At 41.2% G+C, this 15,610-nt stretch overlaps 1 protein-coding gene across 2 annotated transcripts in view; it reads left to right on the forward strand.

The window, feature by feature from the left end:
* Nucleotides 1-15,610, forward strand: part of PRKG1 (protein kinase cGMP-dependent 1) — a 1,384,334-nt gene that overhangs the window by 1,356,118 nt on the left and 12,606 nt on the right. For both annotated transcript variants that reach the window (XM_004701092.2, XM_004701091.2), the window contains exons 11-13: nt 2,393-2,532; nt 3,382-3,471; nt 14,747-14,888. In XM_004701092.2, coding sequence (XP_004701149.1) covers nt 2,393-2,532; nt 3,382-3,471; nt 14,747-14,888 — 372 coding nt within the window. The remainder of the gene's footprint in view (nt 1-2,392; nt 2,533-3,381; nt 3,472-14,746; nt 14,889-15,610) is intronic.

The raw sequence follows: 15,610 nt of genomic DNA on the forward strand, positions 1-15,610 counted from the left end.
CCCCCCACCGAAAAAAAAAGTTACAGAGACTTAGTGGAGTTAGGATTCAAGCCCAAATCCAGTGATACAAAGGGCCATGTTCTTAACTCCTGTCCTGTTCACAGTTCAAACTGTGAAGAGAATAATCTTAGCATCGGTGGGGTGAACTACTTCGGAGTCCTCAGTGATTGAACTGGGTTAGACTTGGACGAGGAAATGTGATTTTATGCCTCTTCTCTGACACAACTCATTTTCATGCCATCTCTCCTATCTGTTCAGACCTCTTTTTGAAGTGAGTTTTCACAGTGTGTGTTTTATTATGAACTACACCTGAACGTATTTGTGTTACACTAATCTGTTATCTTTAAGAGTTTCACAGACAGACGAGAGGGCCTTTGGCTGTTAAAGACATTTTCAAATATCTATTTTCTCCTCCAGCCTGTCATACAGATTTACAAGTGCGGGCAGCAAACCACGCTCCATTTATTTGAAGTGTCCTCATGTTCCCTCCTAAGGAACTCGCCACATTAATATCCCCCTAGATTGAATCCAGTCTGCATACGTGTGCATGGACACGACATGCACAAACGTTTCTATCCCAGAAGACTCAGTACATAACTCGGAAACACAAGAGGGACAGCTACAGTTCATCTGGAAAGCAGAGAGACTTCTCACATTGTTTCTCCGGTGCTTCCATTAGCCTTGAATGATGGGAACTGTTGTCTCTCGGCTTGAGGATTCTGCTGCTCAAGAGCACTCGGTGGTGCTCCCTTATATTGCCATTAAGTGATCATCTTTACTACCTCTCTTCCTTTTCCTGCAAGTCACCTTGTTGAAATAGGAAGTCAAACCAGAACAAGAGGCAGGCTGAGGAATGGCACTAACAGGGGCCCTCCAGGGCCATTGGTTGACCAGTGGGACTGCAAGATAGGCATGGCTGCGTTGGTGAATTTCTGGTGTTATTAGATGCCTTCAAGGTCATTCCAACTCGTAGTGACCCTGTGTACCATAGAAGGAAGCACTGCCCAGCTCTGCCTCGTCCTCTCAATTGTTGCTCTCTTGGTGACTTCCAGCTCAGTTTAACCAGATGCTGAGAAGTTGATTCTGACTCGCATAGGCCAGACTGACCTCCAGTTGTGTGCCACAGTAGAACTGCAGGCCACAGGTCTCCATTGGCTGCTGTTCCAGCAGTAGCTATCCAGGCCTGACTTCTTAGAATCCTCTGGGTGGACTAGCTTTTTTAGGTAGCAACTGGGTGCTAACCATTTGTACCACCTAAGCTCAGCTTCAAAACTCAAACACCTACTGCCAGTGAGTCAGCTCCCATGCAGTGACCTATCGGACAGGGTAGAACTTCCCCTTTGTGCTTGTGAAACTGTAGATCTGCACAAGAGCAGACAGCTCTTCATCTTTCTCCTGCAGAGCAGCTACTGGGTTTAAACGGCCGACCTCGCAGTTAGCAGCTCAGTGCATGACTCACGCCATAACCGGCGCTCTTCAAACTCAGTTCAGGAGTACCCATTTAGTCCAACGAAAGAGTAAAGTGGAGATCGGTGAAGAATAAACTCATCTTGCAAGTTTGGGAAGAAAGAACGTTTTTAAAGACTCTTGAAAAATAACAATTTTTCTTTTTTAACTGAAGGAAAGGAGCTAAAGAGAGCAGAAAGAAGAGTGTATGTTTCTGCTGTCGCAGCACTGACACTAATCTGGCACCGAGCCTCCAGCAATGGAAATAAATGCCTGTGGATCAAGACTGAAGAATAGCAAAAGGACTCATAGGATCTCCCCTTTTACTCGCCTGGAGAAAAACTGGAGAAGAAATGAGTTCTTATTTCTGTATCTTTTATTGAAAGGGAAACTATAGAACAGACTCAAACACAGTATGGAAAGTTAACGTCAACAATAAATGGAGCCTCATATACCCTTTCCCTCCAGTTACTCAAAACTCACTGCCATTGAGTCAATGCCAGCTCCTTCCTAGTGGCCGTATCCGATGGGGTCGAACTGCCCCTGTGGGTTTCCCAAACTGTCAGTCTCTATGGGAGTAGAAAGCTTCATCTTTTCCCATTGGGCAGCAGGTGGTTTTGAACTGCAGATCTTGTAGTTAGCCGCACAATGCATAATCACTACACTACCAGAGCTCCTGCCTACTAACCAAGTGAACAGAAAATTAATTTGGAATCCAGCCAGTTGAAATGTATCTGATCTGGTGGAAAGAGATTGGACTACAGTTCTGAAGCCCAGATCTCAAACCCATGTCTATCAAGATTTACTGTGTGGCCTTGTGATGCTTGAGTGTCAGTTAAGTGCTCCACACACCTGTTAATTTGGGGAGAAGAGTGAGTTCTGTTATATTAACTCTACGAGCATCCCCCCCGCCCCCCACAACTCACTCCTTTCTACCTTTCTTTAGGTCCAGTTGAAAAGTGAAGAAACCAAAACGTTTGCTATGAAGATCCTCAAGAAACGGCACATCGTGGACACCAGACAGCAGGAGCACATCCGATCGGAGAAGCAGATCATGCAGGGAGCACACTCCGACTTCATCGTCAGGTAAAGGTTCCGCCCCCCGGTGTGGTGGCCCAACTCCAAGTGGCAAGTCAACCACAAGGCCCTCGGCCACGTGTGCACACTGTTACACACTTTAGTCACACACACAAAAACACTTTTCTAAATCGGATCTTAATGAAGTCTTCTTTGATTGAAAAAGCGGAGGAAGAAAATTCTAAAGCTTATATTCTGTTATTACGCACTCAGGCCCCCCTGGAGAATCACATTCTTTGAAAACAATATGTTTTTTCTAAAAGAGGTATGAGAATTTTTTACGTTCCGTTTTTATCCTGTTATTCCAAATTGACTCAGAGTAAAAGACAAATATTAGAAATCCAATTGTTTATTTAACCTGTCGTTATTTGAAGATTAAAAATAAAATGGCCAAAGGATAACGGAGACTGCAGGTGGTTTCTTAGAAGTTTTCTAACTATTTTGCTGGTGGTACTTGCTGAAAATAAGCCAAACTTAGGTGTTTATCACCCAAACTTCATACATACCATATTTACAAAGTGCAATCTATTTTATATCTCGGTACACTTGCATGCTTTTAATACCTAAATATTACTCGAGTTTCTGCTTCATCAGGAATAAAATTAGAGTTAGAGGGCTCCTAAGGAACGCTCTTTGTCCATAATCATCGGATTAATCCATTAGAGGGAGAGACAAAGACGATGGTGTGCTAGGATTTCGGATCCTCTTCCCTATCCATGGACTTAGATCTCTCTCCTTCTGATAAAATTTCAGTCTTGGAAAATGAAGATAAAGAGTGTATTCTGGGAAGGCAAAACATTGACATGCTTCCGAAGAGAACCATGCTTATAACCTTTATGTCTTGCTTGCACCTTACAGACTATACAGAACATTCAAGGACAGCAAATATCTGTACATGTTGATGGAGGCTTGCCTAGGTGGAGAACTCTGGACCATACTCAGGGATAGGTAGGAGAATTGAGAAATGTCTGTCTTATCTCTGAAGAGGTTCTTGGCTATGATGATCTGTATAAAAAACTCAGATGTTGTGAAATATAAAATTGCATATTTACATACACTTATATTTTAAACTGTAAAGTGAACATTGGGCACAACTCGCTGTACATATGTGACCACTATAGACACGGAATATAGTCTGCCACGCAGGAGACAAATTTAGCCTGCAATAAAACATGGTAGCTGGCAAGGTCTATACACAGGCCTTAATCTAGTGTGGGTACCAAATTCACCCAACTGTATATCTAGAATTAGATTCACTACTTTAATAAGAGGAGAAAGATAGATAGTTTTGCTCCTAAAGCGATAACTGAGATGATCAGGTTTTTGTGGTCTGCTTCTTCTCTGTAGGCAGGCAGTCTGCCTTTCCCAATGCTGAGAAGTTTTTCCCAAAGTAACTTTTTCCTGTGCCTTTATGTTGCTCTCCATCTTCAAAATAATCAGGTTTAAAGTCATCCATGACAGCCTTTAGCTAGTTTTAAAAATGAACTCAGTTATAAGCAGCATAGTATATGTTAGTCTGATGGGATCTACTTCTCTGTTATCCAGAGCAAAGAAATTTTGTTTAGTTTAGTTTTGGTCTGTTTTCATTATTGGAAAATCATTGTGCCTGATGTTTTCATCTTATGTGTATAACTAGAAAACTGTCTTTCAAATTTTTTTAATTTGAATTTTAAATTTTTTTCAAATTTTAAAATATCACAGAAGACCATTGAAAACTCTGTGTATATGTTTTTAAGAGTTACACTTGTGCCACATTTATTTTTCCTACAGAATGATCATTCAAAGGGCATTTTTGTTGAGTTTAGCATCCCTCTGTCGATGGCTCTATTTTCCCTATTTGTGCCAGCCTGCATCTCAAGATCTCCTTCATTGTATGACATCTTTCTGAAATGTAACTATATGGAAAATTGACTTCCCAGAGAGACTCAGGTGATTTGGGGCAGTGTGTTACTTTGTAGATCTCTAAGGATGGTTCATGTGGCTCTTTCTAAGATACGGGTTTACCTTTGGTATTTCTGGTTGTATCCCTAATTGCAGGAACATATCTTTGTACAACAGGTCCTCTTTTAAAATTTTTCTGAACTTGTCTAAATCCTTTGACCCCAGTCTATCCTATTACACAAATGTAATGTTTACTTGTTTAAATGTAAGATACTTATGTTTCCATTCAAGTTGGTAATATCTGTCAGTGAATATTTGAATATTAATGATATGCCAGATGTTAGGACAATGATTTGAGATTATGGTAAGTAACAAAATAATTGTAGCTCCCCAAAATGCTAGAAGTTGACCTAAGTTGTATGCAGAAAACCTGTGAAAGTGGAAGGCTGTGTAAGCAGAAGCTTGTCAGAAAGGGAAGCTTAAATATTTTCCACAAGTCACATTGGTAGGGAAGGGTCAGATGCACCCTGTCAGAGAAGGAGACTTGTGAGACCCGAAAAACACAGCAGCCTCATTGAAATCTGGCTCTCACAGGCTTCCCTCTATTGGGATCTGAGTTAATAGTTCACTTTTTGTTTTACGAACACTTTATTCCATAGTTTGTCAACATGCTTACCCTATTTTCTAATTGAATAAAAGGAGACTTACTTTTGGAAGTCAATGTAAATACCATAGACCACAGAATACCAGTGGTACCAGTGGTACCACCGGATTCCTTTACTCAAGCCAACAACAATACTCATAGGAATCGCAATGATGAGAGATGTCAGTCTAACCTTTGCTCCGAGGCATCCTTTGTTCACAGGAATCATTTTTCAAGTGATCATGGTAAAGCAATCGCTTATGTCTTTCCTTATTCCTATGTCTCCGACTTCATTCAGTTTGCGTTTTCTTACTCCTAAAGGCCCCTCAAGGATTCCGCAGCGGGTGTCTTTAGACCGTGTCAGAGCAGGGAAAAACCCCCATCCATGGGGACCTTCTCTCGGGAGGAGTGGATGGAGGGAAAACGTCAAGAGATGTTCATTTCTCTCCCTCCACCAGGTTACTGTTAGTGCTTTCTTTTTCCCTCTATACTTTCATCCTTGAGAGCCATTCTGATGGCACAGTGCCTAAGTGCTTATCTGCTCCCCGAAAGGACAAGGGATCAAACCTACCAGCCGCTCTGAGGGACAACAAGATGGCGATCCGTGTCAGTAAAGCCCGCAGCCTTGGTAGCCTGATGGGCCAGTTCCACTCATCTTACAGGGTTACCATGAGTCATAATCAACAAACAGCGATGGATTTCATTTTCATCGGTACACAGTTGCTCAGTCATCCCAATGCTAGGAAAGGACATGAGCTGAGCCAAATTGGCTACCTGCTTCATCTGAAAGCCCTACAGGTGCTGCAGTCTCACAGAAAGAACAATGGGTCTAACATAGATAAAATTTCCTCAGGATCATCATCCCCTGCCAGCTGTTTTTTAAATGCATTTATCTTTACTGCTTTTATCTTTTGTACTTTTTTTTTTTTCTGGTCAAGATATTACTGGGAGATAAGTATGGCTTTGGAGATTGAGGCTCCAACTAAAATCACCACTGATGAGCGTTCTCTGTCTTCATGTGCCGGCACAGCTTCAAGCTGAATTCTTGGAAAGGAAGAACAATGCCGAGAGGAAGAGGAACCGTGCTCTCAGCTATAGTGTGCATGGAAATATGGAACAATCCAAACAAACCCTGCTAGTTCCTTTAGGTTTCAGCTTCTTGTGTCTGAGGAAGAAACAAACCCCAAAGCATAAAGGAAGTGCATTTCAGGTGATTCAAGGGAAGGTGTGTGTGACTTCATTCCTTACTGACGCAGTCATACCTCTGAGCTTCAGGGACGTGGCCCAGGAAGTCTCTGGTAGCAACCCAGACATCCTCTCTCATTCCTTCATGGCTGAGAGGACCATTTCCGACTTCTCACTCGGTATTTATATTTGTCATCAGCACGGAGAGAAACACAGAGCTGCTCTGTATGTGCTGCCAAGACATAAGAATTAAATGACACCATCCAGCTACAAAAAGGATTTGAGGATTATTAAATACTGTAGATCTTAGAGACGTGAATGGTAACACTGAAATATTAAGTTGTTGGTACTTTCCTTTGTGTTATTCTTTACCAGCTAGCTTGTTTCTGTCTTCTGGTATATGACTTTTTGTCTTCCTAGTCATTATTTGGAATACCCTGGATGCCCTTTGCTATCGAGTTAATTTTGACGCCTAGCAACCCTATAGGAGAGCATAGAACTGCCCTATCAAGGGTCCAGGGTTGTACATTTTTATGGAAGCAGACTACCACGTCTTTTGCTCACAGAGCTTGGAGGGTTTGAACTACCAGTCTCTCAGTTCACGGCTGAGCACTTAACCACAACACTACCATGACTCCTTCATTTGGTATGGACGGGTGCAAATTATATTTATTCACCATTTTCCAAAATAACTAAAAATTGGCAGTTCCCACTTTTTTTATAAATATGACTGACTAAGTTGATAAGTATTCTCTTTATCTGTACAATTTTTATATAATAGGTATTCAAATGTATCAGTATTCATGCTAAATGTATATTATAATCTAATAAATGTGTGGATCATAGGAAATTATGGATAACAGTACAAAGAATGCGAATTTCAGGAGGTTGACTGAGCTCATGAAGAACCTGTGTATAAAGCAAGAAGCCATTATTAGAACGGAACAGTGGAAAGCTCTGTGGTTTAAAATCAGAAAAGTTGTTGTCAGCACTGCGTTCTTTCACCACACTTATTCAACTGCATGCTGAACAAATCATCAAAGGAATTATACTGCGCGAGGAAGGTCAGGATTGGAGGAAGATTCACGAACAGTCTGCAGTTAGCAGACGGACGCACCTTACTTGCTGAAAGCAAAGATGACTTGAAGCAGTTACTGATGAAGGTAAAAGACTCCAGCGCTCAGTACGGATTGCACCTCAACAAAAAGAAAAAAAAACCGCAAAAATAACCAGATCAATAAACAATATTATGATAGAGAAAAAAAATAGTTATCAAGGATTTCATTTTACTTAGATTCACAATCAATGCCTCTAGAGGCAGCAGTCAAGAAATCCAAACAGCCCCTTGAGCAAATTTGCTACGAAAGACCTCTTTAAAGCGTGAACAAGCAAAAAAGATTTCGCTTTGAGGACTAAGAGATATGATATTGTCAATTGTCTCACATGCATGTAAAAAAAAGCTGGACAATGAGTAAGGAACCGTGAATTGATGACTTTGGATTCTTGTGTGGGTGAAATATATTGAAAATACTATGTACTACCAGGGAGAACAAATGCATTTTGGATATATGGCACGAATGTTCCTTATAAGCAAAATGGCATCTTCTGGATATGTTATGTTGCTATGTCACGTTATGTTACGTTACGTTACATTACGTTACGTTACGTTACGTTACGTTACGGTACATTACAAGGAGACACCAGTGTCTGGAGAACGACATCATGTAAACTGGAATTTCATGAAAACAAAGAAAGACCCTTAGTCAGATGGATGAATACAGTGGCTGCCACCATGAGCTCAAATATAACAAAGGTTGTGAAGCCGGGACAGAAGTGGCAGTGTTTGTTCTGCTGTATACAGATTAGCTCTGAGATGGAGCCAACTCAACGACACCGAACAACAGCAGCAACCGACTTGAATTTAACATTGCCACTATTACAATTATTTGAAGCAGATATGAATGATTTCTACTAATGAAGTCAAGCAACCTCAGACACCATAGTTTTCAAATCACACGCAACTCACCTCCTTGTCATTTCTCTTCTTGGGTGCACTTGAAAAATAGTGTGTGACTTCCACATCCATTTTCCTTTGTATCAGCGGTTTTATGGATCTCGGATGGCATGTACTGAAAATGTCACAGGAAATGAGCCTAACTTCAGAGTAAGTTTGCCTTTCAAAAGTAACGATTGGAAATAAACCCTCAGAGGCTGTCATATACGATAGAGGCAGACAATCACTGGTGGCTGTGGTTACTTTTCAGTAGAAAGAATTCATCTACTTTTTGATGAGAAGTTTTGTTCTTTGCTGCAGTCTGTCATGTCAGTATTCAGGGTTTTTCCACAAGTCTATTAAATGCTCTGATTTAATTTTAACTTGAGACGATCAGTAAGTAGACCTAGCCCTCGGCTTCTTTCTATCAACTTGTTAGTTACCTGCTGCCGTCCAGCTCGCACAACCACTTACTCCCACGGCGTGGAGAAGAACTCTCTTGCTTGTTTTAACCGAAATGACACAGCTGTCAGGGCATAACATTATTTCAAAAAACTGTATGGGGCAAGTGATTTATCTCTTTAAACAACTCTTTATACTGTTGATAAAACAAGCTTTCATTTCTGTTTTAGATCAATTTAGGTTGTCATTTCCAGTTCTCGTGGTAATTTTTCATTTTGAGCTACTTTAATGCTCCACTGTGTGACTACTTTGCCAAATAGTCGATTTTAAAATCCACAAATTACCTACATGAACTGTTAAGTGGTAAAATAATGCATTTTTAAGGAAACAGTCTGTGTGCATCTATCGTATTGATTTCTCACATAACACGGAAATAGTGTTATGTGAGATAAGTTTTTTATTCCATTTTAAAAAGCAGTTACACATTTAGATTCCATGTTATAAAGAGCTAGTGAAGGAATGGTAAAGCAGCTCCCTGGACACGTCTACATTCCAAAAGGGTTCCGGGCCACAGAAATCCTCAAACAAAGAGCACTGTCCGAAACCAAGGACCTCCACATGTATAATCCTTGCTCTGTTCACTACGTCTTGATTGGCAGAGGACAAAAGGGTCATTTTTGCTTGTGTAGTATTTGTGAGAAGCATAGGGAAAGTGAAAAGCATAGAGATTAGCAGGACTCTTTAGAGCTGACCCACACAGTTAACCTTGGCAGTGAGAAGCAGCAAACACTTCAGTAACAGTGATAATTAGTGTTTGCAAACTCGCCACCCCCCACCTCACAAAGGCTTCAGACCTGCCCAAAGCTCCTCAATTAATTTACCTCGATGAAAACACCAGTGTCCTTGCTGTGCCGTGGTTGAAGGCTCAAGTGATGACCCGAAGATCACCAGTTTGAACTCAGTAGCAGCTCTGTGAGAGAAGACCTAATACTGTGCTCCCGTAAAGACTACAGCCTGGGACACCCTATGGGGGCCGTGCAACTCTGGGCTATGGGTTCCTTTGAATGGAAATCGACTAGGGGACACACAGCGACAACAGATTATGGCATGCTGGCAAAACAAGAGTCTTGGGGTGTAGAATTACAATGGCTACTCCTTATGGATTGCCAGCTCTGTGCTTTAATACCTGATCAAGGTCTCGAATCCTCACAACCTATGAGATGATCATTATTATCAATTCTGTTTTCCACACGAGAACACTGTGCCCAGTCAGGTGTGTTGGATTTCTTTCTTAAGGTCAAAGAGCAGATGCACCTAGCTATGATCCTGGATTTTTGCTCTAGAATCTGAATTCCTAATCTCTTGCTCCCTGTGGCACAGATGCACTTCTTGGCATGGCTTCTTTATCCGTAGTCTTTGTAGCTTCCACCAAATGACTACATGGAAGCATGCAAATGAGGTGGATGAAGCTCATAAGACAGGACTAGTCTGTCATTTCATGGGGCATCGAATGAGACGCCTCAGAATCAGCAAGGAAGAATCTTTTGACAATCAAGAAAGAAGAGCCATTAGCAAAGTAGCTTATATATACCCGGGGATAAGCCAGGTATTTCAGCACATTTTTAATGCAGTTTTTGTGGTAAAATTAGGTGCCTCAGCTGATTTTCAGGTCAGCTGAAACTCAAGTTATACACAGTATGTCTTTTAGCCTCAAAGGCCTTGACAGGGAAAGGCAGCAGCAGCAGCAAGAATCTTCTTAGCCCACAGAATGAATCAAACGTGTGCCTTCGGGCTGGAGGCTGGTCGCAGAGCGGGATGCCCTTTGGGCATTTATGAGTGCTAAAGAATCTTTGTAACACTTGTTCCAGCTCTGTAAGGTTTGTCCATGGGACCAAGGAGAAGCCAAGCCTAGACAGAAGTGTGCCTACTAGCACAGCTGAGAGGAGGCACTATAGACAAAAGAACTGTAGCCTTAACATAGCTGATCCTGGTTTGTAACCTGTTCACTCCCTACTGAACCCTCCTTGATGATCAGCATTGCCAGTGGGTTGTGTGAGCACTGCAATGGGTTATCAACCCAGGAGAGAAACAGAGTGCCATGGGTGGGATGGTTGGTGTCAGAAAGAAAGTGGGAAGGCGGGTAGCATGTCTGACGTCTGTTTCAAGGGAATCATCCTTGGGCAGATGTGGAGTTGGATTATCCTTCCTCCGGGTGAAGCCTCCATGCCGTTCCTGCACTCCCTCCAGAGGATCTGAATCTCTATTAGGGTTTTTCTCATCTTCCAGCTAATGACCAAGTGACTCCCATGATAAATATGCCATTCAGCTGAGATGTCATGTGAGCTGTGACCCTCGCATAAATGGGTACTCTCCTGAGAACACTTTGTTTTGGGTTGTTTGTCTTCCGTACCTTCCAGTAAGTTCCCCTTCATTGAAACCCCGTCTGTAGCAGAACAAAACACTGCCCTGCCCTGGTCCAGCCTCACACTGCTTGCTGGGTTTGAACCCATGCTGCAGCTGCTGTCTTGTTGTGGCTTCCTCTTTTCTGTCGACACTCAACGTCACCAAGCATGATGCCCTTGTCCAGGGGCTGACCTCTCCCAATAATATGTCTGAAGTATGTGAGATGAAATTTTGCTAGCGTCGCGTCTAAGAAGCATTTTGGCTATACTTCTTCCAAGACAGGGATGCTTCTTCTTCTGGCAGTCTGGTATTTTTAATATTCTTTGCCAACACGAATATCACGTTGGCAAAACCAAAACATTATCAATGTGTTTGTGCATTTGAGTCCATTAATAAGTAAAGATTATGGAACAGAAAGAAATACTGTCCAGTGTCACAATTGGAGAAAGAACTACTTCTTCTAACAATTATCAAGAATTTGGGGGCTTAAAAAAAAACATTCAAATCAGTTAGATCGTCTTGCCACATGGGAGTAATCACTTGGCTAATTAAAACAAGATACATAGTAAAAACAAGACAAGGTTCTACCTCAGGCACTGTTTAGTTACTTTTGTTTTATCTTGTCTTGAATTGATTTCCTTTAACAGCTTGTCATTGAGGAGGAATTAAAATTATATACAATACTCCATGTAATTAAAGTTGTATGTTAATTATATATACAAGAATGCTTACTATTTAAAGTAAATTATCTCTCCAATTGAGAGATAGACACACATACTTGTCTTAATTAAGGGCAAAGTAGAGGGGTCCTTCAAGGTCCTTTCTTTAATTTCTTTTCTCAACACACAGGGTTATATGTAGCTCGAGCTGGGTCACAGAATCCCCCGCAGAGAACTATTGCAGGCTACCGTACCTGCTGCCCTCCCCAAGATGGATGCAGTGTGCCTCCAGGAAACTTCCTCTGGTCCTTACAATGGTCCCATAGCATTTTTAATTGAAATCCTAGAATCTTAGTTATGATTCAACTTTTGTCTTTAGTATCAAGTGTAGTAGATATCATCATGTCTTACTGAATTATATTTCAGAATAAAGGTATTCTTTGGGAGAAGAACTAATTACCTCTGTGGTAAATCAGGGAACATTGGTACCCTGTTTCCCCGAAAGTAAGACATCCCCCCCAAATAAGACCTACTTACAATTTGCCTCTCGCTGAAATATAAGGCATCCCCCCAAAAAATAAGACCTCCCCCAAAATAAGGCTGCCCGAAGCTTCCGTAACTCTGGACTCTGGACCGTAGTGGTGGGCGCCGCCGCACAGCTCACTGTTGGACGCAACACAGCCAGAGCAGACAGGAAGTGCGAGGTCTCTTTTAATAAAACAATAAACAATAAATGTGTACTGTATTCTTCTTCATGGAAAAATAAGACATCCCCTGAAAATAAGACCTAGCGCATCTTTGGGAGCCAAAATTAATATAAGACACTATCTTACTTTCGGGGAAACAAGGTAATGGGGGCATCATATATATATATAATTGACCTGTATGATAGTTGTCTAAGCCTTGGATTCACTGGTAAATTTTGTTAAACAAAAATCCAGCCATATCTCATTGCCCAATTAGGCTTTACTCATTGATCTTGACACAGAAACAAATCCTACTGAAGAAGTGTCATCGTGAGATCAATTCTAGGGCTACCTCCTGTCGCACTAGCCCTAACTCACACTAGCAACAACTACCTGTGTGCTCAGCTCTCATATAATAGTGCAGCCACCTTAAGAGTTCATGTTCACACCAATGTTCCCAAATTATAATGAAAAAATCAAATTATATTCACTAGTTAAGAAAGAAAAAGATATATAGTGAGTGTTTCTTCCTAAGGAATTCTGTTTTTTTAAAAAAGTTAAAGGATGAATGGAGAGCCCATTTGTAGGCCACTGGACATCCCCTTACAGAATGGTCTTGGGTAGGAGACAAGCCAGTCAGGTTGCGATGTAGCAACGATGAAAAATACAACTTTCCTCTAGTTCCTAGATGCTTCCTCCCCGCTCCGACTGTCATCATCCCAATTCTACCTCGCAAGTCTGGCTAGACCAGAGGATGTACACTGGTACAGATAGGAACTGGAAACACAGGGAATCCAGGGTGGATGATCCCTTCAGGACCAGTGGTGTGAGTGGCGATACTGGGAGGGTAGAGAGAGGGAGGGTTGGAAAGGGGAAAGGATTACAAGGATCTACATGCGACCTCCTCCCTCGGGGATGGACAACAGAAAGTGGGTGAAGGGAGACGTCGGACAGGGCAAGATATGACAAAATAATAATTTATAAATTATCAAGGGCTCATGAGGGAGTGGGGAGAAGGGAGGGAGGGGAAAAATGAGGACCTGATGCTCGGGGCTTAAGTGGAGAGGAAGTGTTTAGAGAATGATGAGGGCAATGAATGTACAAATGTGCTTTACACATTTGATGTGTGTATGGATTGTGATAAGAGTTGTATGAGCCCCTAATAAAAGGATTAAAAAATAAAAATAAATAAAAAGTTAAAGGATGAGAGTTCTGCCCCACAACTTCAGACTCTACGCTGGCATGCTGAACAACATCATCAAGTTACTTCGCAGACCCTCACGATTACAGTTCTTTTTGTAATTATCTGATGACCCTTCCTCTTTTTTCTACACTTTGCTCTTTAGCATGGTAAAGAGGTCTTGTGTAACAAATTTGCACAGTGTAAATTTATACAATATTCATTTGCATGTTTACACAATACTTCACTTGATTTCTTGACTGCTGTCTTTAGGAGTTTTGATTGGCTTTTTATTAGTAGTATAAAAAGGTTGGTCATCATAACTCATTTCCAAATTAGTTCTTTGAAAGCACTAATTGTAGTCACATTCTCAGGAAACATATCTACATTATTTAAAAAGAGCAATAATTAAGCACTCTAAAAATAAGTATGATGAAATATAACTGTGCTTTAAAAGACATATTCTGGTAGACAAGGCCTAAAAAGTATTCATTGTCTCTATTTTCCACTGCTGTTACTCTGCTTTTCAGATGGTTAGTTGGCTAGTGAGAGGAAGCCTTTAAGTATATAAAACAGATTATTTTTCTCATAGAGACTGGCAGAACTCTGAGGCTTTACATTCTGTAAGTGTACAACTGAATTCGCTCCCTGAATTGATGTCAGCCGAATGAAAAAGGACAGGCCTAGAACAGGCACAGCAATACCAGGCAAGAGGGCACACTAAAGTCGCCAGCCATAGAGATCAGAAGGGCAACGTGGGCCCCAAAACAAAGCTGAGAAGGCAGCAAAGAAGGACAAATGGAAACAGGGAACACTTGTAGAAGTGGAAAGGTCACACGGTGTGGGTTGCATTTGTTGTCTGAAAACAAATGTGAGTACATTGTTGAGTGAAAAACTGACTTGCTCTGTCAAGTTCCACTCAAGTCACAATAAAAAGTTTAAAAAAAATAAATGTGTCTAGTTGTGTTCATCCCTCCTTTCAGGTGATTAGAATTTCACTTTCCCACTCACAAGGGCAGATACTGTCTTGTATTGTTTACTGAATGTTTTTGAAATTCCACGGCGGTGTCAGTCACGTGACATATGACCAGTGGGACATTGGGCACCGAGAGAGGATTGGATGAGAAAACAAAAATCCTTTTAGCTAAATTGATTTCTCATATACTTTTCCTTTCATTTTGTATGCCTCAGAGGTTCATTCGAAGATTCTACAACCCGGTTTTACACAGCATGTGTGGTGGAAGCGTTTGCCTACCTGCATTCCAAAGGGATCATTTACAGGGACCTCAAGCCAGAGAACCTCATCCTGGATCACAGAGGTTACGCCAAACTGGTGAGTGCTCTGCACACATGGTTTCTGTCCCGGGGTTTACAGTGTTGGTTTGGGGAGCTGTATTCATTTGCTAGCATTCCATATTCACGTTTCCTTCCCAACATTAGCTCATTTTTTAAAAATAGTTGTACTGTGGCTATTTTCAACCAATTACTTTTCAAAATATGTGAAGATCATGAGAAATGAAATGAGCTATGTTTGAATGAAAGCATGCTTGAATAGGATCACAGCTGTTGGCATGTGTTCCCAGCCCTATAAGAAGAGCCTCATAGAAGTGCTCTTTCTGGTCAGCCGTCTGCCACGCAAACGAACAGGTAGGTGTACCATGGAAGACCATAAATACCTTTCATATATTTCGTTTACAAGAATTCCAATGGGCTTTTCAGACAATGTTATCTAGATCATGTAGTAAATGTGCTAAGGGCTATAGAGAGTTACCATGGAAAGGAAGTCCTCTTATTTCAGAAAAAATGTTCAACTTTTTTGGGCATTTGAATCTGTCAGTGTCTATATTTAACTTTTAAACACTTGGGTTGTTAATTATTAGATGACTTTCAACTGTATTTAATTGCTTATATTCTAAATAAAATTCTTTCAGATTTTTCTGGACTTGAATCTCCCTCTTAAAAGGATTCGAGAAAGTAAAGGATGTACTTTGATTTTATCTCTTTGAATGTCCAGTAAGGGAAGAGCCCTTCGTCCCAAAGTATATTATTCAGCTC

This window comes from Echinops telfairi, unplaced genomic scaffold, assembly GCF_000313985.2.
Source record: "Echinops telfairi isolate 266 unplaced genomic scaffold, ASM31398v2 ScPeMD7_70;HRSCAF=299, whole genome shotgun sequence".
Classification (NCBI taxonomy): domain Eukaryota; kingdom Metazoa; phylum Chordata; class Mammalia; order Afrosoricida; family Tenrecidae; genus Echinops; species Echinops telfairi.